The sequence below is a fragment of the Schistocerca cancellata genome, chromosome 4 (assembly GCF_023864275.1).
Source record: "Schistocerca cancellata isolate TAMUIC-IGC-003103 chromosome 4, iqSchCanc2.1, whole genome shotgun sequence".
Lineage (NCBI taxonomy): Eukaryota > Metazoa > Arthropoda > Insecta > Orthoptera > Acrididae > Schistocerca > Schistocerca cancellata.
Window position 1 is genome coordinate 812,083,878 of NC_064629.1, and position 27,067 is coordinate 812,110,944.

The window sequence follows — 27,067 nt, forward strand, 5'->3', positions numbered from 1 at the left end:
CATATAATCACTGGTTAATTTCAATACCTTCTACACGGTCCAGTCACATTAAGGAAACCACCACTCATGTTCACCATTAATATGCAGTAACCACTGACAGACAGCAAGTGGCAGCACTAGCAGTGGAAGGTATAAAAAGCGCACCGGGGGGACGCAGAAAATAGTGCAGTCGTTGTTGTAAAGCAGAAACGGAGCAATTTATCAGATGTCCACTGGCTTCTGGGCCAAGGGTGGAAGCATTTCCAAAACGGCTAAGTCTGTAAACTGTTCGCATGCCCCCATGGTTAATGTACACCATGCACAGCAAAATGGTACTGCCCAAAATCGGCACCGAGGCAATTGTAGTGACTGTGGGCAATATATGAGAGAGGTGAACAACAGCTGCAGATATGTGTCTGGACAAAAAGACGTGCAGCTGTTGAGTGACTGACTGCCCAGATGAATCAAGGGGGCTAGCAACAGTGTCTCCTCAATGAACATTCAGTGAATGTTGCATCATATGGGCCTCTACAGTAGACACCTGGTTCATGCACTGATCTGACTGCTGTTCATTGGTAATAAAGGCAGAAATTTTTATGCGAGTACTGCAACTGGATATCCACTGAATGGTGACAGGTGACCTTTTCAAATAATCACTTCAGCCTTTTGACAGGTGGTCACATTAACATGACTGGACAGTGTATTACCATATGACCTTTTTTGCTCCTCATACCCTCAGGGATCGTTTCTTGCAGTTTGGACAGTGTATGCTGCTAAAGCCCTCACTTATTAAATGCTTGCAGTATTAAACAAGGGGACCCTGATCCATAAATGAGGTTGAAAATCACTGTACACACATAATATTTAAGAACTGTGGGACCACCCACACTACAAAAATTTCATTCTAACCACATTTTAAACTGTCAAACCACAGGTAATGGCAGACTTCTAATGACAAGATGTGTACTAAAACTGACCATCAGCATCAGGGCTTGATTTTCAGGTGTGACTATTTGTAAATTTCAGTCTAGATCACACTATGTGATCTACACTGAAAATTGTAAATAAAGTTCTGTTAAAAATGTTGACTCATATGTCAACATACGTGTTAAACTGGTAATTAAGAGTCAAGCTAGGTCATATTCTTTATTCCAGCATTTTAAGCCTCGAATTTCACATTTTGCAAAAATGTTATTTTATAAAGCAAGTAAATACAGTTCTTAGGCCATTGGCCAGTAATTACAAAACTGTAACAAAACAGCCAGGTGTTATTACATATAGACTGATTCCAAGGATATTGAAATGTAATTGGATGTGGACATAAACACAAAAACTATTTTAGTGGTTGGTAGTTTGATTTGTTTTGTTGTCTCAATGGATAATAAATGTTACAATTGTTATAAATGGATGACAAATGGTACATCTGTTATATATAAAACACACATTAAGATTACACAGAAAGTGGACTCATATATTTAGTCAACTCTCAGTGTTTGTATTCCAACATTATCTGAGACAGAACGCTATGGTTGAAAAGGCACACCACCGTAATTTATTTTACAAACATATTGCCTCAGGTATGTTCATATTTAATTGTAGTGAAATGATTACTGTCAAAGAACCACTGCCTTTTATGCTAGTTTTTGTGACTTTTTTGGACTAATTACAGTAATGTTAGAAACAGATGGTAAGGGGAAAAGTGTTCTTTATATAAACAATGAGAGAATACTAAAAAAAACCAGACATGAAATAATAGTAACAGTAACAACACAATCTGAAATGTGTACAGACACGTAGACTGTATTTTGCCTTGTATTTTACTGCTGAAACACAGTTCCACTTAAACACAATATACAATTCAGGGACAAAATTACATAAATTTATATATATATATATATGGGAAAGAAAATATGACTAATATACTTAAAATTTATTCTTTGGTACATGCAAGTAACTACTGTTATTATCTATTGACAGTGCATGTACTCTCATGACTTCTGCATGGATACTTGTTATATACGCATCTATGGACTGGTACACAACACTAACAAAGACAGAGGTAAATGAGTAGTGTTACAGGGCAACTAAAAACTGAGTTAATTTCATTGCACTTTTTTTAGACAACTTTTTTTTTCTTTTTTTTTTTTTTTAAGAAAACACACAAGAGAGCAACTTCGTATGAAGGAGGTACTTTACAGGACAGTAAATGTGGTGCTCTTGAAAAAGACTTTTATGGCTCTTGAAAGAGGCATTTATGACCATGAACAGACTGGTTTTGTACCATAGTACCATAGTATTGAGGTACTTTACAGGACATGAAATGTGGTGCTCTTGAAAAAGACTTTTATGGCTCTTGAAAGAGGCATTTATGACCATGAACAGATTGGTTTTGTACCATAGTATTGAAAAACCATGCTCACCATAAATTAGTAAAGAAATGTTGGTACTTGCCAATGACTCAATTTTATACCAGAACAAATAACCGAGTTATTTCCATTTGCCTGCAATAATTTCTTTTTTAAGCTCAAAAGTTAGGCAACATATGTAGGTATGGGCTTACAATCGAAGATGAATATTTACTTACATTCACTAGCTTTAAAATGTATACACAAAGCATAAATAAGGCAGGGCTCTATGTCACATCTACAAATGAACTTCCATGGAAATGTAAAATAAAAATTGTGCACTCTGTACCATATTCACGACAGAAGCAGTCAACAAAATGGCAAGCAAAATACTTCAAATTGAAACAAGGTAAGCCTGCAAAGGTACAAAACATCAATGGTATATAAAGTAGTCATCATACTTTATTTTACCCTGGACTAAATTATACGCAACTAATCAACTACTGAAAAATACCAGGCGATGTCTCTTCGTAGACAATTTTCTGTTGAATTACACTCACTCGTGGTAAATGTACACATAAATAATTTGTTTTCTTGTTATTTTTCCATATCCTTTACCTTATAATCAACACACTGTGAAAAAAACACAAATTAACAGGGCAACAAAAGCACCGACATGCGGCTTTTATGAAAAATACTAAGTATTTTACTCTCGTCTTAGAAAACACAACGTAATTTCCCAGTCTTAGAACTTCAGTTTTTCAAAAACTGTATCTAAAATGATAATGTCACTTAAATAGAAAAAAAACTAGATTTTAAAAATTATTCACAATTTTAAAATGTAAAAAAGAGAAATAATAATATATATCATAAATCTGTAAAATTGATGTTTTATAAATCAGTGTATTCCAAATAAGGTACTATCTGGTGGTAACCAATGCTACAAACATGGTTGTGAGATATAACCATGCTGGAATGACAATTCAGCTAAATGCTGAACTCTGTAAAATAATAAATGTGAGCTATTTTATGTGCTCCTATAGCATATGAATCAAGCCACAATAAATTTGCTACAAATATATACATACAAGATCTTAAAACAATATCTGTTTAGATTCAACAACACATAAAATAGTACTATTTTCTGTCACATAACTGAGGTATGCGCAATTCTTGTTACCTTTTTAATTCTCTTTGTACAGTTTTTATATATGCAACTTTAAAGAAGTGCATACCTGCACCACTCTGTACAGTCACTATACATGCAACTACAAAGTAGTTCATATCTGCACCTGTAAAACGATAACAAACATCATCATAACAACTAAAGTATTATTTCGAAACCAGACAATTACTCTGTAACATAACTGTACTTGTCCAACATTAATAATATTTTAACAGCATGTGATAGTAATGCAACAAACATAGAGAGAAAGAGACAGACTGACAGACACACACACACAGAGAGAGAGAGAGAGAGAGAGAGAGAGAGAGAGAGAGAGGCGAAGGGAGGGAATGGGAGAGAGGGAGGGAGGGAGGGAGAGAGAGAGAGGGGGGGGGGGGGGCACAGAGGGAGACATAAAACCATAAACCTTTTCTGTTAGAGTACAAAGGGTAAACTGTGGATATGTTAAAAGTCAGACAGATAGGTAGAAGCAGACAGACAGACAGACAGACAGACAGACAGAGAGAGAGGTCATTCATGACGCTGGGTCAAGACGGTTGGGAAGGGAAGAAGGAAGGTTGTACCTTAATTTCCTGTCATCACTGAAGTCCTTAGAGGTAGAGCACCAAATTGTTCCTGGATGCCGGACTGTAGATCAAGAGTGAAGTGCCATAAATTTAGAATGCAAACTTTTTTTTTAAATTCTACAAACGAGTATTTAGAACCTTGAGAGCAATGCAAAATGACAAGCAAGTATGGAGGAATAGGATAAGTGAAAGACATGTTGTGTGTGAATCCATGAGTATGGATGGAATGGAGATATCCTGGTTGCTCTCAAATCATTTGTCAACTTTTAGTAATGCAGCAAATACCCATTTTTTTAACCTGAAGGTTGAATCAGAGAGAAGCAACCAGTTAATCACCAAGTTCTTCTTATAGCAATTATAATATAATTTGAAACATAAACTCTCTGTCATAAAATCTACGCAGTGTACAAAAACAACATTCATAAATGCAAATATGTTACAAAGGACTGCAGGATATCAATTTTTTGTGGCATATCTAAGCAGTTCCCAGAGCAAATAGTGTGATGTGCAATGGGTGATACTTATTAGGCAGAAGTTATTAATAAAAATGAGATGTGGCCGAGCGGTTCTAGGCGCTACAGTCTGGAACTGCATGACCATTATGGTCGCAGGTTCGAATCCTGCCTCGGGCATGGCTGTGTGTGATGTCCTTAGGTTAGTTAGGTTTAAGTAGTTCTAAGTTCTAGGGGACTGATGACCTTAGAAGTTAAGTCCCATAGTACTCAGAGCCATTTGAACCAAAAATGAGATGTGTAAAGTCCGAAAGAAAGCATATAATTCCATCTACAATAGACAAAGATGGATGATCGCCAGATTGTGTCATTTAAGCTTATAAAGACATTATACCTACATTACATTGAGAGAAAGTAGAGGTAATCATACAGTGTAGATTTAACTGCACATAGGACAGAAGACAATACGCTTATGCGAGAGCTAATTGAATTAAATGGCAACAATGTAGCTGCAGTTCACTGTTCCTAAAAGTGTAAACAAAAACAGATGGGATCTGAAGAGTAATTTACTGGGATGCCCTGATGAGTAATGTACATTATCATAATTATGGGCAGTTGTAAAATGTGAACATGTTATGACACAAAGGCTTCTTGTTATATTCAATGCATTATCTTCAGTTGAAGAGTGCCTGGGAGCTAATGTCTAGAAGATAAACATTATTTGCACATGCAGTAGGCCACCAAGAAAAGTTTAAAGGATGTTTTACTACTTCTGTGACCATTAAAAAAATATTATTAGGGGATTCAGATGTGGGTTTAAAGGTTTTCCTACCGACAAGACTGGAGACATGTTGGAGAAGCTGAATACTGGAGAGTAGTTTCGTGTGCTCTTGAAGTAACAATGTTTATGCGAGAAACATGAGGTTGGTGGTTCTGCTCCATTTCTTAACCTTTTTTATTACATTACTGTGTGCCAAATGTGGTTCTGACAAAGAACTGATTAAATTATATCGCAGTCAACTCTTTGTCCTGGACACAACTTTCAAAATTTAATTTAAATACAGTGGTTTCTTGTTGGCATGTAAATTTAGATGAGAGTAGTCCTTGATTCCTGGAGATACCATTTATTAGTAACATTTCCTAATAGTTTGCCATTATCATTATCATTGTGTTTCATGTTTTACATCTTCAGCAATGATTTTTTTGTGCTGACTGTACCATAGATACAATCAAACACCAAGTAGTTACCTAGAAGGTACAATCAACACCAAAAAGTCATAGCTGAAGATGTAAAACATAAAAGACAATGATAATGGCATACTACTAGGAAATGTTACTCATAAATGGTATCTCCAGGTAACCAATTTTCAATCACATGATGAGAAATCAATACACAGCTTTCACACAGTTTACAACATTCACATGGTTATACACAAATGATACAAAATATTACAACAGTGTAAACATAGAGGAGTCGGAATATCTGAGATAAGGCTGCTGTGATGATATATTCAACAAGGTGATTCATCAAATCATGTACAAATCACAGTCCTCTATTCTACAACCAAGAGAAAGCTAATTGCAAGGTCTTTGTGTCAGCTCCGGTTTCATGAAAGAATTGCCAAATACTATGAGTACTTCTTGTCCTGGAGACAGAGAGCCACACAATTAGTAAGTGAATTGGAAATTTATTAATAAATATCTTAGAAAGAAGAAAGTATAATGGAAAATCCTGTGTGGAGTACACTTAAGTCTATGAGTAAATACAACCAGTCATCCATGTTGGAAAAGTGTCTCCCATAATACCTCGCAACTTGTGGTGAATGGCACATATGCAGTGATGTACATCCCTCATTAATTACGGTAAAGGTCTTGCCAAGAACTGCACAGACCAGCACTCCTGCACCAACTGCCCTCTCCCAAACCTGATGCAAATTGGATTTCTGATGCTTCTACCACTCCATCCAAACCAATTAAGTACAGAATATACTCTTCAAAATCCTTGTTACATCTTCTGAGATGGTATTTCACTCCCTCCCTCCTTAAAAAATATCCTAGTCCATCCTTATTTCACCCCCACGACCAACCCTCCGCCACATTATTCACATCAGTGTGAAAGACCTAACTGCAAAACCTGTCTCATGAATGCCCTGAGCATGTCCTGTTCCTGTACTGCAAAGCCAGCCATGTAATTCATTTACGGGTATCATCACCAATCACCAATCCATCGCATGAAACATGACCATCAAACTGTAGTGAAAGACAAGTTTGCACAACAACTTGCACAGTATGAAACCCTTATAATACGGTTAACTTAATAACTGTTGCACAGCCCATGTGATCTAGATCCTAACACAGATTGAAACGGTTTCTGTTATCCTCATCTGTGTATTCAATTTTACTGCCCTTGCTAAATTACACTAGCCTACATTGTCAATCCTATATCTTTCTATTCACTCTCCCCCTTCCGTCTCAATTTCTTGCACTCTCATTATTTACTCCAATTAAACTGTTCCAGTCTATTTTTGCTATTAATCAAATGGCCTCTTCACTTCGGTCGACTTTTCAAGTTTTGGAAGACATTATCATTTCTGAACGGGTCTGCTCATTCATATTAAAAGGTAAACAAACAACATGATAAATATAATATGTATGGTAGCTCTTTAAGTTCATTCTCTTTTGCATTAACACACTTACCCTAAATTTGTCTACAAAACGAATGTCAAAATACATCACCCATCATAATTAATCTACTATTAGAAACACTTACTATGGTCGTGATCCACGAGCAGCCTCTTCCAAGGCTCTCACCTTCATTTCTCGTTCCCTCTGTTGCCTGAAAATAAAAAGTATATAAAAAGATAAATTTGATGACCATATAAAGAAACTTCTTGGAAAGACAGACAGCTTGCCTGTACTCAGTTCATCTAATTTCACTAATATACAAAGGTCTCTTACAAACCAGAGGAAAGTAAGCTACAACTTGGCACATTCCTGGTAGTTATCCTTACTGAGCCGCTGTTTGTCAAAAGTGAATGTGACACTAGAGAAGAAGTGGTGGAAGAAAATCTCAGAGCAGTATAAGAACTAATCTCTTATAAAGTACTTCCAAAAACACGCCAATTTCATTTATGTATTAAATATATAACAGCATGGAGCACAATTATGCAGCATGAAACAGCTCACAGTATCATACAGACATGATGTAGTGTAATCAATTTTTAATTCTAATGCAAATTTTGTAAAGAAAAATAAGATTTTACAGAATTACTTCTCCACTTTTATTAGAAGACAGAACATATTTGTCACTGAATGAGCAAGGAACTCTGAACAGGCATAGAACAAAAAACGATGCAGTTGTATGAGGGAAAATAAAATTTAATGTTAATTTAATTTAATACAAAAATGGCTTATCCTGGGAATGCAGTCAATGGAAGATAACCACTGACCACAGAATATAAGCACAGAGACTTGACTAAGCTATGCTACATGTTCAAACGTGTTAGTGTGCCTGTAGTCTGCTCAGTGCCACAACTATATGGTAAATGGCTCAGTTGCACAGCAGTTGCAAAAGAGAGAGAGAGAGAGAGAATATTACAACAGATATCTGACAGACTAAGGCAGCTGCCAACATAAAAGAGGATTAACAAGTATTCCATATTTCATGCAACTGATTAATTGAGGTACACTATTGTATTACGTGCATGTATTCATAAACAATAAACACAGACAACACACTTCTTAAGAAAAAAAATGCATGCAGAAGGGAAAAAAAATGTTTGAGCTTATCCACAAAGTTATTTAAAAGTTTACTGTGAAGTGGCTGTAAGACTAGCTAAATACCAAGCTCACTGAAAATGAACTCATAAAGATTCACTTAAATATGTAATTTAGTGGGCCTATAAGGGGGTGAGCACAAAGAGATATGCACTCAACAAATATAATGCATATTAAATCTTCCTTATAATGTCATAACAAAATTATGCCAATTGTGGAATGCTCAAAACACAAGATGTAATTGATAATTTTTCCTGCACATTGAGGATAATAAACTGGCTGAAATAGATCATGGAATGTACACAACCTGTGATTGTAAATGTCTGAATTCCATTTCTAAAAACATTTTAACAGGTCCAGTGAGAACATGATTAAAACTTATGTTTATTTGTGAATTAGTAACTGTCTTCAAAATGATAATGGAACTGGGCACGTCTCTGCTGAGACTATCTACACGAAAAAGCTTATTGCTACTCATAAAGAGATAAACTTTAAGTAAGAGGAAAATGTTGAATAGGGCACATACTCTTGAAGATCACAAGCCATTTTCTGTTTCTTTGTTTATCTACCAAGCACACTAACTCACTGTGTAAATTATTGCAGAAGTGCGCTGCAGGACTACACTAAGAAATATATGTGGCGGAAAAAAACTTTCAGTTATGGCCACTGGCATTGCAAAAATCTAATTACACTGCAGGCCATGACAACTTACTTATTGTGCTTGGCCAATATATTAGGAAGAACAAATTATTTAAATTTGTATGAGGTTTGAGGGCATACATTGTGCAAAATTTAGCACACAGAGCTGCCACCTCTGGTAGCAACAATGGTTCTAACCCAGTGGGCATCGAGTCAAACTGAGCTCAGATGACAGATACAGGTACCATATGTGATTCCACACTGCTTCCACTTGGTGCCAGAGTTCGTCAATCATAGTGGCTAGCGAGTAATGGTGTGCCAGTCTCTCAGCAAACCATTACTAGATGTTTTCAATGGGTGAGAGAGCTGGAGAATGTGCTGACCACAACAACATTCAAACACCCTCTGTATCGAGGTATGTCAGAACAGCACAAGCAATGTGCAGTCTTGCATTATCTCATTTATAGATAACATCACAAAAAATAGAGCATGGCCACTGGCCTTAACATGTCAAAAATTTAATGCGTACTGTCTAAATTACAGGCTACGCAAATCACAGGTGACCCTGTAGTGTACTCAATGGCAACCCATACAATCACGCTAGGTGCCAGATGGAACTGACGATGACAGTGTAACCTGGTAAGTTTGTTCTCCTTGCAGCCTCCATTCACAGATACATCCATCGGAACTCATCTGAAAAGATTATGTAATTTTGTGCCCATATCCAGCACTCTCCTTGGAGCCTCCACACATGCATACATCCACTATAATTTTTTTTATGATGCTGATGCCATTTGACTGTGATAAATTTTATTTTATTGTTTTACGATCCAGATTTCGGCCTTAGTCCATTCTCAAGTACAACAACTTATGTCAAAAGTCATCTGACTGGCATGAAATATAAGTCATTGTCAAAAAAGCATATCTGGTCACAAAGGCCAGATCTGTCATTAATAAAAGTGAGAACACCTAAATACATTGCAGACTTTCATTCCTGGTCTCCACAGTGCATCCAGTATTTCATACTAGTCTGACGTCTTTTGACACATAAATAAGTTTTTGTACTTGAGGCCAAAGTCTGGATCATATAACAATATGGCGCGACACCTGTTTCCCAGTGTTCTCGTTGGGTTCACCACTGGTGGTGCCACCATCTCCACTGCCACGTCAAGAGATACTGTAAAAATAATCACTGCATTGATGACAGTTTGTGATGCTCAAGACTTCTCCAGACCTGAAGTACACAATGTGGCTGTACAATCCTGTGAGGCCGAGAAAAAATGTGTACCTATCAGGCACTAGTTGTGCGTGGCCATTGAGATCCTCCAAGGCATGGGATCCTGATCAATGAAAGTAGCAATATCATAGAACAATAAACCTCAGACTCAATAGACCGCAGTCCTGCCATTGTCAAATTCTGACACATGCTGACAAACATTTCTTCTTCTTCTTATATAAGGCATAACACGATAATCTCACCAAGAACTGAAACCCAAATGCTATTTCGGAATGAGAAACTCACTCCATAATCTTTTCTTATGCACAGAATGTAGATGGTGTTACTCATACAGGCATTGTACAGTTGTGTCGCAATGCTTATAATTTCCATATCTAGGCATGTACTACATTTCATATCCATTTGATGTCTGTTGCACGCCACTTTCATGGTGTTGCAAGTTTAATGGCCAGCAGCATACATACTGAATATGTTTACATCAGTAACATTTATCAGGGCCAACAACAGAATTCATCAGTTAATACCTAGAGTATCTTTACTACTCAAATACATTTTTTTATGGTGAATAAAAACACCCTAGCCCAAGACGTTTTCAAAGGTTATTTGCAAGATAATAGTTGAGCAGCTTTGCATTATAGTCGAGTTGCTACTTCGTCACCATCACTGCAACATTCAAAGATACCTCGACTCACTGATCACTGAGCAAGTCTTCAGGTCTTTTATATGGGATATCGCAATTGTCAATCTGCACATGACTGGAACAGGACTTCATGTGGATGATACAACCAATGTATCAACAGTTTTTCTGCCTTGGTGTACAATCATAATCCACAGCCGTGTAGAATCCTTTAAGGACCACACAGAGCAATAAAAAATTTTCTGATAGCACAACTTTCTACAAAAGTATAACATTCCATAATGACACTGTGGCTAAAAGTTAGTGGTCAGTATTTTATGCAATAATGTTCTTGCCCCTTATCTAAAATGTCCAATGTTTGTTTGCACTGCACGTGTCTCACTTCTTCAGTTTTGTAGATAAGCTGCTTAATGAAATCATTCTTGGTATAATCACACTGAAATGGTCAAACCTATAGTGTCTTGCTTCAATATGATGAAAGTGAACGTTACGAGAGGTAATATCATATATCAGTCTCTCTGTCAATGACAATATACATGGACAGCTTTCCGTGTGGTCATTTGCCTGCATGTGGTACACAGATGTGACATTGTCAGCAATGTTGTGACATGAAATTATCTGTCACAAGTCATAACTTAAAGACTTTTCCATCATCAATTACAATTAACACTTGGTGCTCTGCACTTCAGAGTTATGTCTCCCACAAAGAAATTGGCTATTCATGTACACATTATTCTCCATCTTTGAGAACTTCCCAAGAAATCAAGTCAAATCTAGTGGAATGGCATTACTGCAGGCAGAGTTGGCATTATACGTAATGGGTGCATCAGTGGCAACACGGTAGGTAAGCTATGCCATGCTGGACCTAACTATGTTTTTTACCCATTGCCTCTGTGGGGCAGTTTAAGGTCACAGAGGCCCATAGTAAGAATAAACTGTGGGGACTCTATTTAACAATATGTAGTCACACACAAGGGGGTTTCACAATTCGTATTCATATTCAATGGGTAGATCACGTAACTAATGAGGAGGTATTGAATAGAATTGGGGAGAAGAGAAATTTGTGGCACAACTTGACTAGAAGAAGCGATCGGTTGGTAGGACATGTTCTGAGGCATCAAGGGATCACCAATTTAGTATTGGAGGGCAGCGTGGAGGGTAAAAATCGTAGAGGGAGACCAAGAGATGAATACACTAAGCAGATTCAGAAGGATGTAGGTTGCAGAAGGTACTGGGAGATGAAGAAGCTTGCACAGGATATAGTAGCATGGAGAGCTGCATCAAACCAGTCTCTGGACTGAAGACCACAACAACAACAACAACAACAACAACAACAACAACAACAGTCTACTCTTCTAGGAGTTGTAGAAGGTACTTAGTAGGTAAAGTTTTGATAAGGAATTCTTGTCAGGAAATAAAAGACGTTTGAAGATCAGATTATTTTCAAACCTTCCACTTCACAGCAAGCACACAGACTGAGACAAGGGCACCATCGTCAGTCCCCTGATGCAATTTGCCGCCTGTTTATAATCACTGCTTCAGCATTCTGCTCAACTGTCAGTCTGTCACTGAGAAGTAAGGATGAATGAGACAGCACAGGATCATACAATCTACATTTGAAGATTACACAGATATGTTGCAAATTTATAGTGAAGTTGGACTTATGGGGAGAGCCATGCAGGTATTGAGAATGTTTCCCAGATCAACTCAGTCCATCACATATCAATTTCATTCAACTACAACAGATGTGATAAACTGGTATGTTCATAACTACGAGTGTTGACTGTGGTGCTCTATGGCTGCACTACACTCTCAACTTTCAACAGAATGTTCTTTGGCACATAGAAGAAAACCTGACAACATGTAGAGACCTGTTTAAGGAGTTGGGAGTTCGGACTACTGCTTCAGAGTATATTTATTCCCTCATGAAGTTTGTTGTAAATAATCCACTACAGTTCAAAAGGAACAATGATGAAAATAATCACAATACTAGAGGGGAAAATGACATCCATTACTGCACATTAAGGTTATTTTTAGCACAAAAGTGTGATGTGTAAAAGGTGGTGGCTTGGACTTACAACTAACAAAATCTGAATATTTTTCCTTTTTGGAAAAAAAGAAAGAAAAACTTCCAAATGTTCAGAAATTATTTGGCACATACCAAGGCTTGTGGACTATGTGTATGAAAGTGCAGACACACTTTGTACAACAAACAGCAGGATCATCACATAGAGCAGCTCCTGTGAAGCATGCAAGTTGGAGCTCATTTTAACCGCTGTCTGCATACCATGAAGAGGGAGATTTGGGAATGATATGATCTTTAAACTTATTTTAAATCAAAATAGTGCATTTTGTGACAATGACTACTTATCAAAAATTTTTATACATACTATGTCCCCAATACAACCCATAGCTTCTAACAGGAATTTTGGACCATTACCTAATTAGGCTATACATACAATGAAACTGGCAAACTGACCATGGGAGTTCTTACTAGTGTTTTCACTGTGTGTGAAGAGTACGGCAGCCACTGGTATAGGATTTTACCACAGAATTACCAACAAGCAGAACTGGCAGTTGCCAGTTACTGAATTGCGTACTTGTACAAACTGTCTTAAAATTGATTGTAAATTATTATAGCTCATGTTAAGAAGTGACAGACATCAGTCTGGATAGTACATAATTTCGTGACACATTCCAGAACACTAGGTCACATAGTAAAATGTTATGATATGCCACTGAGAAAAGCCTGATCTATGCTGTGCTTACCACAGCAAGCTGAAACCTTAGCAGCAGGACATTCGACAGGAAAGATTGAGAACATTGGCATATCTGAATATAATATCTGAAGAAATACTTCAGAGCCAAGATCGCATTAAAATATTTATTTTGAATTGATGACCAGTTTCAACAGTACCTTGCTGTCATCTTCGGATTTGCAATATGACATAGACACACACATTGCAAAATATTAGACTTATGTATTTCATTACTATTGGCATAGAAAATATGTTTACAAATGCAATGTGTGTGTGTGTATGTCGTATTGCTAATCCAAAGATGACAGCAACGTAGTGTTGAAACTGGTCATCAGTTCAAAATAAATATTTAAATGTCATCTCGGTTCTGAAGTATTTCTTCGAATATTAACAATTTACAGATTTCCTCCTGATCAGAATGTCTGTGATATACCTGAATATGTTCAAACATTGAAGCATGCATGAAAACTTCACAGAAATGCACTACACACAACAGGCAAAGCTATGGTGTAGACACACTGCCTAGTAAATGGAATGTAAAAGATGATTTCTCAAACACCAATAAGTGAGCTAGATTACCACTAACCTTAATTAAACGAATCCTGTCTGTCCGTTCATTTTGCTTAGTGGCCTACACAATCTGGTGCGAGACTATTTTGATAAATGACTTTAGGAAAGTTTTGTTAATAATACACAGCAAACAATATTTTGGTGCAAGTAGGTGGTAACGTAAAGCAGGCCAGACTAGAATAAAACATGTAAATAAAACTCTTGTATCAGTTTCTAATATGTAAAATGTAGTTTAATAAATTTCTGTTCTTCAAGTGCTGAAAAGTAACCACAGTTTTATGTTAAAGATCTACTATTTCCAGCAGTGGACAACCAGTATACATAATCTTCAACATTATTACGATTTTCATTCAAAACAGCAAACAATTAATTTTCCCCTGAGGAGCTGAGCAGTGCAGCTGCAGGGTCTCTGAGAGCATGGGTATGCAGTGTGTGCTATGTGGAAAACAAAATCATGTAAATGGTCAAACACACTATTTCTTTTTTCAACAATAATGTATGCTGTGCCCAGTGTATCTACAGAGGAATCATTACAGTAAGTTGTCCTCCAAATCATGTCACACTGACAATTGGCTGATTACACACAAGCTGCTGGAGAGCTACACAGTTGTGGTGTAAGTTTAAGGTGGTCAATCCCATTAAGCAAGGTAGGTTTGCTTGTTTATAGATACTGGTGCCAAAGACTGATGTAACTCTTCTCGAATAACTGATACCGCTTCATGCCAGCTGAATTTCACATTTACAGCTGTCAGAAATTCCATTTTATTTTATCTATAATTGTTGTACAAGGAATGTGAGGTATTGATTGTTTTCCATGAAAGAAACAGGTACAGCACTGGTGTGGGAGTCAACTGGACATCTTTCAAGCTACTGGTTAGCAAACTTCATGAAGTCTTCTGTAATGGTGGCTTCCTTCAAATGAAATGCTTGATACACCTCTCCTTCTACAGCTTACATTAGGTGTGAAACTTTATTTGCTTTTGTTATGTTCAGATTCACAGTGTGCTACAGTACCAGAACACTTGTATTGATTGTGTTCTTTCTCCATGGTATTAGACTCAATATGTCAGTCATTCATCCCTCAGATGGCTTTCCTGTTGGTCGTCACCAAAAAATTAACTGGTAACCGGAAATTTTCGCAGCTGTAAATAGCTTAGCCTACTGTTTTTAAACCACTCACGGCTATGCTACCGAAGTAACAGTACACACTGGCAAAACGTGTTGTATCACTGCACCTATTGTATTTGGCGACTTGCTTGAAATCCTTCAACCATTTACCTGGGTTCTGAATAACTTCTGAAAACACTGACAGACGTCTGATGTGAAAATGACTCATAGCCAGGTTTGTATACCGGTCTCTTAACTATGTAGTCCTTAGGAACAACATACAGCTTGTACTGAGGTCCCTGACAGTGTAAGTGAAGGGTAATTCATAATCAAACTGGATCCACGGTGCTGTTAATGTTCCAAAATATCCAATGTCTCCACACAATGACGCCACATTGTCACTATAATCTATGAAGGCGTGCTGAAAAGTAAAGCCTCAAAAAATTTTTTATGTTAAAGTTTTTTTAATAAAACAAATGTTATTAAAATTTCATATCTTTATTCTTCAACCTCATCTCTGCTTGCACCATTTCATCACTACCAAAGTGAAGTCCTTCATGTTTTGGAAACAGATGAAAATCAGATGGAACCAAGTTGGGGCTGTATGGAGGATGATTGATGAGAGTGAACCCAAGGCATCGGATTGTTGCAGACGTTACAATCCCCTTGTGTGGTCTGGCACTAACACACTGAAGAAAAGGGTGCTCCATCTGTGGACAAACTCTTTCAATTCGAAACTGGACTACACCACACTGTTTCTCATGCACCGACAGTTATGGCTACACATCACCATGTTACACCCTACAATTTGAAGCGCTATAGTGGCAGACAGCTGCAAATACGTAGATGTGAAGAGTAAAAATGTAGAATGTTAACAAAATTGTTTTATTCATAAAGCTTGAACATATTTTACAAAAAATTCGGAAGCATTACTTTCCTGCACGCCCCTGTATACAAATAACAAAACAATAAAACCTTCATGGCTGTCTGTCTATCCAAACATGCTAATCTCCAAAACTATTTTATGAATTTTCATGGGGTTTTCACAGGTAACCTGCAGTGTAGCTTAGGGCAATATATACTTTTTATTTCATCAAACTCATGTCATGGGGAGGGGGAAAGAAGATATTGTAAATTGTTGTTTTAGGAGTCTGCTCAGCTTAGTAGTAGGAATGTTTACCTTAGTGATGGTGTATTACACCAAAAAATCAATAGATGGTGCTTTAAAAAAAAATTTTAAAAATAAAATCTCTGTAGCAGAAGTATTTTTGGTGTCAGTGACAGAATTAAGAACTGCAATCATATCATTACGAATACAAACTAAGATTGAATTTACCCAAAACTTAACAAAATTTCTTTGCTTCTTTTGATAGGATTCATTTATATTTGACATCTTGGCAAGGAAAAATAAATTTATTGACAAAGTGATCCCATAACGTTTCTGTGTTTCACTGGTTGAGGTATGGAACCCTAAAAAGTGACAGTATACAAAGGTTTTTCTTCAACTTCCATTGCAAAACATGTGCATATAGCTACTTTTGTATAAATCTGAGGGCAGGGGCATCAATGACTGTCACTTAGAGTAGGTTTATTACATAAATTCAAATAAGGTAGGGACTGAACTGAAATTTCTTCAAGGAGGAAAAGCATTCTTATTTGTATATAACTTTGAATCTTGTTGAGTAACTGAATCATTTCATTAGTAAGTAGTTTCTAATATCTTTGAAAACTTAAATATCAAATTACAAATACTAGGAAGAAGTTGCTATATATTGACAGTCAGTCAGTGTCAGTATCTACACAGAATGATACAGAGGCTGCTGCAACTATCTGCATATTGCAACTTATATGAATACCATAAACAAAGAACCAGCAGTACATCTAAAGATGATGAAAATATACATACAACATAAATAATACAGACTCTGCATGTTTTAAAAGATTTACCTTAAGAACTCCTCTGGTGCAACGAGTGATGGATGAGTATGAGAGAATCTGTCCCTATCTAACAACATCTGGCGTTGCAACTGCTCATGGGCAGCTTGAGCTGATAACTGCAACACAAATAGGAATATGCCTTCATTTAGCAATATGTCCATTCACAACACTGTATTTCCTACCAAGCAACAAATTCAGTTTCTATGGAGCAAGCTAGTTTCTGCTGAGTACACTATCTCAACACAAAAGGTCCTAACTGCTCACATTACTAAGGATTTATTTGTACTAGTGTATTGGTGCAGGACTGAATTTCGACCTTGAGCTGTAAAAAGTTTCACAGAAATCAGTCAACTCAGTGTCAGCGGGTGCTGTTTATACAGGTGTATTCCTGCCAGATGCAAACACGGTTGAGCTTCCACACTACCTCATGGAAAATGATAAGCAGAAATGTTCTGAGGGTTGAAAGGAACAAATGCAGACATCTGTGGACTCAAATAGTTCCTATGTTGCAGGCAACCACCACAGACTAAACTTATGTGGCAAGTACACATATTTTCAGCCTCAGTCACATTTCTTTTGATTAAACTAATTTACATTTTCCAACAAAATGCAATAATAAGTCTATAATAAACTACTGTCATTGGACTGTGTGAAAAGGACACAATTCACAGTCAAAACAGTTAATCAATAAAATTCCATGACAAATTGTTCCTTATTCAAGTGAGCAGTTATGCTCCTTTTGTGTTGTAGTAGTAGATATTGATGTCAATAGAAAATGCTGTTTACACTGTGGATGAGAAACTATGAATGAAAAGAAATATCTTCAACAATATAACAACACCAGCATTCCGGTCTGAGCTGCCGGAGATGGCAGCCATGTGGGTGAGGCGTGCTTCCTTGTGTGAATGAATGTGTGTATGTATTTTCCTTTCTGAAGAAACCCCTGACAAAAGCTAAATGTGTAACAGTCTTTTCATTGTGTCTGTCTGAAACTCAACATGTCATCTTTACAGTGAGTGGTAATGTATCTTTTTCCTTATATTGCTGATATTTCAACCTGGAGTTTCCATTGTTTGAATTCACACCATTGGCATACAAAATGGTCCCATAACCTTTTTTACTTTGTTAACTAATCATTTACTATGTAAACTAAATTATTGCCTGAACACATGGCTCATCCACTGTAGCAAATTTCAATCATACAGATTTATAAACAAATATGTAGTTTGCAAAATCATAAAATATCCCTATGAGAGCCTTTATATAGCACACTCCAACCAAAAATCTTCAGTCCACATCAAGAAATTCCCATGTTAACATCTATGAATCGAGTCCACATACTACAATCTTTATTCTAACATCTCTCTGTCAATATCCACAATCATACAGTAAAATCAGTACTGAGAACATAATCAATTAACATTTTTATGCAAGTTAATGTTTATTTGGATCAAATTATGCACTGAAGAATCTAAAAGTCAGTCTGTTGCAACATTTTAGAACAATTAATATTTTCACATAGTTTCTCTTGGTGACAACATGTCTGTGTGAAACAACTGCATGAACTTCTTTGGTTGTTGTAAGCAAAAATTTAGTTTAACAGACTGCACATAATAAATGTTTTTGTCTTGTGTGCCACACTAAATGTTTATGTTGGCTTTAATAATGAACGGTGTTCAACTGTCTGCTTCTATAAACTGTGGATTATGGGATGAAGGGTTTTATGATAAGTATTGCCATTGAAACTGTCACTAACTTGGTGGCCTAGCCTGATTATCTTGAAATATGAATAGTAATGTTAGTGAACTGATCATCACTGAATAGGTCAATTTAATGTTAATATAACTGTAATCAAGTGAAACTAAAAAGCAGTGGTGTTGTGTACAGTACAGTATTGTGCGACATAGTTCAATAGTCAAAAAGTTTTCAGTTTCGAGGCAATGAACTTATGCACTACCAAGAAGAACAAGAAGATGATGCTTGCACCAGGTTAGTACTGTTCCACATATATTTAACCATGTGGTCATAACGTTTTGGTTCATCTGTGTACATCCAGATCTACCAACACCTGAGATGGATTGTTCAGAAATTCTTCTACTTACAAATGACACAAATGGCAACATGAAAAATGCTGAATGTAATGTAAATGATACAGCAATAGGGTAGTGGATGACACTAAGCCATACCTTATGGAAAACAGATTGTCATTCAAATGTCAAACACAGAGTTAGCATTAACACCAATTGCTGATGTAGCATGAAAAAGAGTGCACTCCCTAGGGAAGTTTATATACTGATGATGTAATTTATATAATGATGTAACAATAGTGTCAAATTCATGGTTTAATTATCTGATGTCAACAATTTTATATTCACCAAATGCTACAAAGTGTGAACCCGAGCAGGAGGCTGTCTACCAAAACTGGCTGTTAAATCTAGAAGTTTATCGGCAGCTTGAGCAGTAATCATGATATTTTTCAGAAACATTAAGAGGTCAGCTCCTGACACAGAACATCTGTAAAACTAGTATTTTACTGTGATAAGCCAAACCGGTAATCATCGAAGCCGAAAATTCTGAAGTCACTTGACTAAAGGGAGATGGAGGGCTTTCTTTGAAGTTTCGTATTCAGTACCTTCTGAAGAAACTGAAAGTTGTTTATTGTCATAATCACCATCACCATTGTCACTGACATTGAAACTACAAGCATGCTAAAACTGTTTATTTTTACTCTATTATGTCCTATGATGACATATTCTGAGAGAACTTGACCAATTCCTGACCTATAATCTCAGGGCAGAAAATATGAGAGAATATTACACCTATTGTTGCTTCATTGATTTACCCAAAATCCATTCTTCTGTTAATGTAAAAGATGTGACCTGTATTTGTGTACTGGGTAATCTGCCACACTTTCCACCATAATTTAACAGCATCAAATATATTTTCTCTTTTCATTTGTCTTCCAAAGCTTCTAAAGAACAACTCGTATGTTTTAAAAGCTTGATATTCATGGTTTTAGTTATGATCTTAACTTTTACCACATGTGGCTATCTAATTGTATTTTCATTCTTTAACACATAACAACTTGAAGCACATGCTTTCAATAACATATGGCCCACTTTACTTAACAACACCTTTCAGTAAGTTTTATACATTAGAAATATGTAATTGTAGCCTGACTCGTGCATTCATGCAGGAATGTGCTGAAACACAACAATGTAATCAACATCCTAAAGAAGCTGCCAAAATATACCTGATGAGCCAATTGATCAGCATAACCTGGGCCACGTGTCAATAAATCTGAAGGGTGATGTAATCCAAGTGCTGCCTCTCTTGGAGGTAACAGAGCTGGTCGTGGATATCCCGATGCTGATGCTAAAACACACCAGTAAGATGTCACTACAATAGCTAAAATTACATATAACAATAAAATTGCATGTGAAATAGCACACTACAAATTACAACCCACATACCATTATTTCCAAAGAATAATTTAAAGGAAGAAGAGTTTCTATGAAATAGCACAAAACATAATTTAAAAAAATGATACAATAAATGTACTGACTTTCTACTCTCAAATCAGTCCATTTCCTCACTGAAAATTACAGATGACTGACAGACAGACAAGAGAAAGCAGGCTAGCTTTTTTTAAACACATAGTTGTTTTGAAAAGAGAAATATTTCTGGCCAAAAGATAAAAAGGACTTGCCAGAATCTACTTCATTTTCAAACAGATTTCACTAAACCCGTCTGATACTACATAAATAAGTCAGTCAGTAAACTGACTCCTGCAAGACATGTCTCCTACAAGCAAAAATAAAGTAGGAACCAATAAATTACAATGAATGGACAAATTTAAACAAGCATTTAAGTCCTAGTATAGCAGGAATTTCCCTATTGTAATTTGGTGAAAACAATTACAGAGTTAGATAAAATATAGCAGGTCATTTAACAGAAACATTTTCTTCTGCTATGATACCAGACGAAGGAAGATATGCTTCCATATACACTAAAAGTTTTGTCACGTACTGATGAAAAAGTGCTATAATCATCCCAGTACAACATAAGATACAAGAGGGAAATTTTAATGTAATGGAATAGCTCACAAAAAGATGATATCATTCCAAAAAGCTACCTCCAAGTCTGTAAGAACTTTGGTGTGTGTTATCCTATTTGCAAAGCTCTTACCAAGCATACTGACAAAAGGATTAAAAGGTATTCTAGGAAGGGCTACAGACAGCTGGTGATTCTGATAAGCTTACAACTTCCACTTCTGTATCATCAGTATCACACAGCTAGTGTATTCATCCATGACATGTTAGGCATGATTTACCTGCTCACCAAGTTTTTGGGTAACTGGCTGGAGAATGTCTCAGACTGCATAAACTGATCACTGTGTTTGCATTGTTAAATTTGGTGCTAATACCTACAAGTAGCACAGCCACCCTCCAGGAAGCAACAGAATCACAAAGCTTTACTTCCGATCCTATGAAAAGCTATGGAAAGCAATATCAGTTCTGGAATAAAGAACTTTTTTAAATTTACTTTTTGAAATATGGATTTATAGCATCCTCGCTACAAGAGCCAAGGTTGATACTACATACTAGTATAATCCCAATTAAGTCCGTAGGTAGCTTATTCGAATCCTAGTGTTGGAAAAGAATTTCATTAGCAATTTTGTACTGTTACGATACAATGACATGAAGGTCCTTATGATCAGACAGCTGACCCACTGTGACACCCCAAAGTACCTCGGAGTGAAGTTGGACTGGTCCCTCATCTTCAAGGACCACTGTACAGATACAAAAATGAAAGTCAGTGCGAGGAACAACATTATTAGGAAACTGACCGGCAACAACTGGGGAGCACACCCACAGGTCTTCTGCACATCTGCCCTCGCTTTGTGCTTCTCCGCTGCTGAATATGCAGCTGTATGGCAGAACTCCAGCCACGCCAAACGCGTAAATATTGCCCTAAACGAAACAGGATGAACTGTAACCGGCTGCTTACGGGCAACTCTGTTGACAAAATCTACCACTTCATGGGCGTAGCACCTCCAGACATCTGAAGGAGAACAGCAGCTGAAGTGGAAAGAAAGAAGCAGAAGATGGATCAGAGACACCCCCTGTTTGGATGCGAACATCAAACACCAAGACTCAAGTCGAGAAAAAGTTTTCTCTGAACAACACAATCAATCCAGACATCATGTGCAGACCATAGGATACAACTCTGACGTAGCTCATCATCAGAGAAGTATTGGGACAACCCCAAGGAAGAACTAGCTACAGGTCATCATCTCCCATAAGTGATGTATTTGTGGATGTAATTGGTTGTTGGTTGGTTGTGTGAGGTTTATGGGACCAAACAGCAAGGTCATCAGTCCTTTGTTTCAAATGTGGTCCATTTTGCTAATGTGACATCTCAGGAAAGTCAGAAAAATAAAAGGGAAAAGGCTAAAAACGTAAAGGGCCAGTCATGTTGTCAATGGTAAAAAAAGGGGGGGGGGGTAAAAACAGATTAAAAGGGGAGGAAAAGAGGATCTCTGTCAGGGAGGTGAATTGGGAAGCTCCGAACACGGCTTACACCACCATGCCCAACACCAAAGAGAGATTAAAAACCTTAAAACTGAGAATAAAAACCACTCTCCCGAAGGAAACCGAGAACCAGAGAGACCATCTGGGAATCGTCAGCCAACATCAAAGGTAAAGTGTGGGGGAGTCTGTACTTAGCACGCAGAGCCAAAAGAAGGGGGCATTCAACCAAAATGTGGGCTACTGACTCGAAGGCTCCACAACCACAAAGTGGAGGTGGCTCATCACGCAAAAGAAAACCATGCGTCAGCCTGGTATGGCCAATGCGGAGACGACACAGTGTGGTCGAGTCCTTTCAGGAGAGGCGAAAGGAAGAACGCCACGGGCCTGGTGTCACCTTAATTGCACGAAGTTTATTAGACAGGGGAGTAGCCTCCCAAGAATTGGCCCATGACTGTGCGAAGTGGGATTTGATGTGAAGCCGTAAATCCGCTGCAGGAGGGGTTACAGAAAATGGGGGGTAAGTGACTGCCTCCCCAGCCGAACAATCCGCGAGCTCATTACCCGGGATACCCACATGGCCAGGGGATGTAATTGTGATGTAATTGCTCTGAGTGGCAATTTCCCTGACAACGATGTTATGGCCTTTCTCGGCGTCCAGGTGCCTGCGTTTTCACTCAAAAATGTTAACCTTTAATGCCCCCTTTCCATAAAAAAAGGGAAGATGCATTAGTTCGTAAACCAAATCTGTGTTACATTTCATAATGAGGCAGCCAGAGAATGATCTGAAGAACATGCAAATAAGTAACTCACCATCCAGAAGACCATGAGACATTCAGTAAAAATGCAATACTACAATTATTTTTAATAATCTTGAAATATTTTGCTTGCTTTGCTGAGTGTAATGAATGTGACAATTCTGCAAGATTCACACAACACGAACTTTATGAAGGTGTATAACATGAGACAGAGAAACAAATATTTTTCATAAATCAGAAAGCAACTGACACAAAATTCAAATGTGTTGTTACAGTATTTGTGCTGAAAATCCTATCACATGCAAACCAGTACTGTTCACTGTTCAATCTTATTTACAAAGCAGAGATTACAATGACAATTAGTGCTGTGGGAGTAAGAAAAGGCAGCCAGGAAGCAGGTCTAATGTATTCGATCTTCTACTGCACACAGGCTGTGGCAACAATTCATAATCACAAGTTCAGCATTTAACTGTTGTGCTGAAGAGTTTTTAAAGGTGGTATGTATATTAGATAAGCATAGGTGTGCTGTTTACTAATCAGTACTTGTCAGAAGAGGGACCATTCGCAGCACCCACACCAACAGTTACACTGGAATGCAGAACACTGGGGGATCACTGTTTTTATGAATGACTACTGGTTTAATGTGAAAAGTTATAGCAGACATCTCTTTATTTTGCATGAAGCCAGATCCAATTATTACTCATAACCCTATGAAATGCGTAATGTTTAAAAACATGTCTCCTCACACGGAACAGTGATTATACATGTCTACAGTGTAGAGATGAAAATTATGTTTATGAATGATGTTATTTCAGAGCAACAGATGGCTTCATCTTACAAGACTGCAATGCTTGACCACATAGGACTATATGTAGGAAGTCTCTTCTATTGCAAACAAAATCAGTGCACGGAGTAGCCAATTCAATTTTCTGATCTAATTCCCACAAAGCATGTTTGAGGTACCCTTTGGTGGCATTCTGCTGCACCCTGGATTCTTAGCACGCAGCTAGCAACAATGTGAGAAAAATAGAATTCAGTTTCTATGGAACTGACATTCACCATTAATACCATTCCACATTGCAGTATGCGCCATTGCTATATTGCCTATCACTGTCAGCACATGCTGCATTTTGTCATTGCTTATATTTACAGACAGGAAAAAATTGTTTTATTTTATGACCAAAGTTGGTGTTATTTGTTGCCATATATGGTGTTCTTTTTTGTCGAATTCAGTGTTTTTTTGCCAAATTCATAGAATGTTTTGTCAAATTTGGTGGGTTTTTTCCCCCAATATATAGAGTAATTTTTTTATTAAATTCAATGTTTTTTTACCAAATTTGGTGACCTATTTTTCCAAATTTTTGCCAAATTAGGAGCTGTTTTTTTTCAAAATTCAGTGTTTTTGCCATATTTGGTGCTATTAATTTCGACAAATTCAGTGTTATTTACTGCAAAATTTGGTGATTGTTTAGCAAATTTACTATATTTTTTCCAAATTCAACATGATTTTTTGCCAAATTCTGTGTTGTTTTTTTTTTTGCCAACATCAGTATTGTTTATTTCTGCCAAATTTGGTGATGTTCTTTTGTCAAATTGTTTAATGTTTTCTGCCAAATCCCACAGTTCTTTTTTTGTTTTTACCAAATTATTTGTTGTTTGTTGCCAAGTTCTTTGTTGTTTGTTATCAAATTCGATGTTATTTTTTTGCTAAATTCAATTTTTTTTAGATATTTCACATTTTTTTTTACCAAATATGATTTTTTCTAAAATTGGTGATTTTTTTAATTTGGTGTTAGTTTTGGCCAAATTTGGTGCTATTTTTATCATCACAAAAAAGTTTGTTACTCAGGAAATGTAGAATTATTTTAAAATTATGCATGAACTTCAGCTTTAGTGACAGCAGAAGACAAAATGCAATTTTAACATTCAACAACTGTCAGTTATGACTGTTAGCAAAGTGCCATCCTCAGAATTAGATTTTTATTCAGCAAAATTATAAATTTTGTGATATCCCTTAAAAGTAACTGGTTTCATGTTATTCCAACAAAAATTGATAATTTTGCGTTATCATTTTTGAGAAATTTTCCTGTCCCTACTTATAGTGTATCAAACTGATGGGATCCTTTGGTATATTTCAAATATGTTTTAAGTCTTGACACAAATCCTTTACTGGAACAACATATTCATCTTCATTTAAGGCATAACATGTTTTCAATACTTTGGCTTAGTCAATTCACATTCAAAACAAAATTTTATTAATTATTTTTGTGACTTTTCTGTGATTTATCAAAACCAGTATGATTACAGAAAAACAAGTCATGGTATCTTGTTGACCAAAGCCCAAAACACCACTGAATTGTTAAATCTAATACATGCTCAGCCCTCCTGTAGTGTTTGCTGTGAGGATGAAGCGTATGTTCCCCCTTGTACCCAACACTCCTTCAAGTTTTCAATAACAGAGCACAAAAAAAAACTATAAATTGAATACTTTGTGCTCTTATACATGTTAGGAATGGACTGCACCACACTGTGGTGCAAATTAGACAAATTTTCACATAGCCATCTGACTACTGATTCTGTACACTAAAGAAAGCACACAAATATGAGGGTAAATCAAATACAGATGGGATTTTTGGTCCTGAGTGTCTACAGTTGGTAAGACTGGGCCCATACCTCTAATATGCTTGGCAGGGGCCATTAGGAGTGGGGTGAGCAGGCCATTCCATACTCCCAATCAGTCTGTCAGTAGTGCTCACAGTGTCAGAGCAACAAGTGCACCCCACAATTTTGCAATGCATAACAATAAAATTTCATGCTCGTAAAGGAGTTTAAGCAACGTAAATTTTTTGGAGACTGACTGCACTGTCTGGGGACAAAACAGTGTCAAGGACTCTTGAGTTTGTTGGCATAAAGTGTTCACAAAAGAATGAGAACAAGTGGAAAAACAGGAACACGATCACCACCCACTGGCCAAACATAACAGACAAAAACATTCGTGCAGTTAAAGATGTTCTTGAAGAAGATCAATGGGCGAGTGTGTCAGATCAGAATAAGTTATGGGAGCTGTCAAATGATGATCACAAATGAATAAAGTTGCATAATGTTTGTGCCAGATGAGTCCCTTGCCTTTTGACCATAGATCAGAGTTTGAGACGTTTTGAGGTATGTCAGAAGATTACAACAAAGTTTGTGAAAGAAGGTGATGCATCTTTGAGTCAGATGATCATCTGCAATGAAACACGGGCCCACCACTACACTCCCAAGGCAAAACAAGTCAGTATGGAGTGGTGGCGCAAAAGGGGAGGCAGCTCCAGCGAAAGTCAAGACTAGATTGTCAGCTGGCAAGTTTTCTTTGACTGGTGGTTCATTCATTTTGCTCACTGACTTTTTGCATGAGTGATGCACAATCAATGCTGCTTACTACTGCGAGCTGCTGAATGAGGTGAAGTCTGCACATCACCACAAAAGAAGAGACCAACCAATTCAAGAGGCCATCCTCCCCAACAACAATGTCAGGCACCATACTGCAGCTCTAACAGTCTCAAAACTTGTAGAAATGCACTGGTCTCAACTTAATCATTCTTCC

The 27,067-nt window shown here is 37.1% G+C and overlaps 1 protein-coding gene across 1 annotated transcript in view; it reads right to left on the reverse strand.

The window, feature by feature from the left end:
• Positions 1 to 1,112: 1,112 nt before the first annotated feature.
• Positions 1,113 to 27,067, reverse strand: part of LOC126184794 (arginine-glutamic acid dipeptide repeats protein-like) — a 186,906-nt gene continuing 160,951 nt past the window's right edge. The window contains exons 22-26 of the mRNA XM_049927373.1: positions 20,446 to 20,567; positions 17,202 to 17,308; positions 7,299 to 7,364; positions 4,074 to 4,137; positions 1,113 to 3,616 (exon numbers count right to left, since the gene is read on the reverse strand). Of these exons, the coding sequence (XP_049783330.1) occupies positions 4,101 to 4,137; positions 7,299 to 7,364; positions 17,202 to 17,308; positions 20,446 to 20,567 (332 nt within the window). The 3' untranslated portion in view covers positions 1,113 to 3,616; positions 4,074 to 4,100. The remainder of the gene's footprint in view (positions 3,617 to 4,073; positions 4,138 to 7,298; positions 7,365 to 17,201; positions 17,309 to 20,445; positions 20,568 to 27,067) is intronic.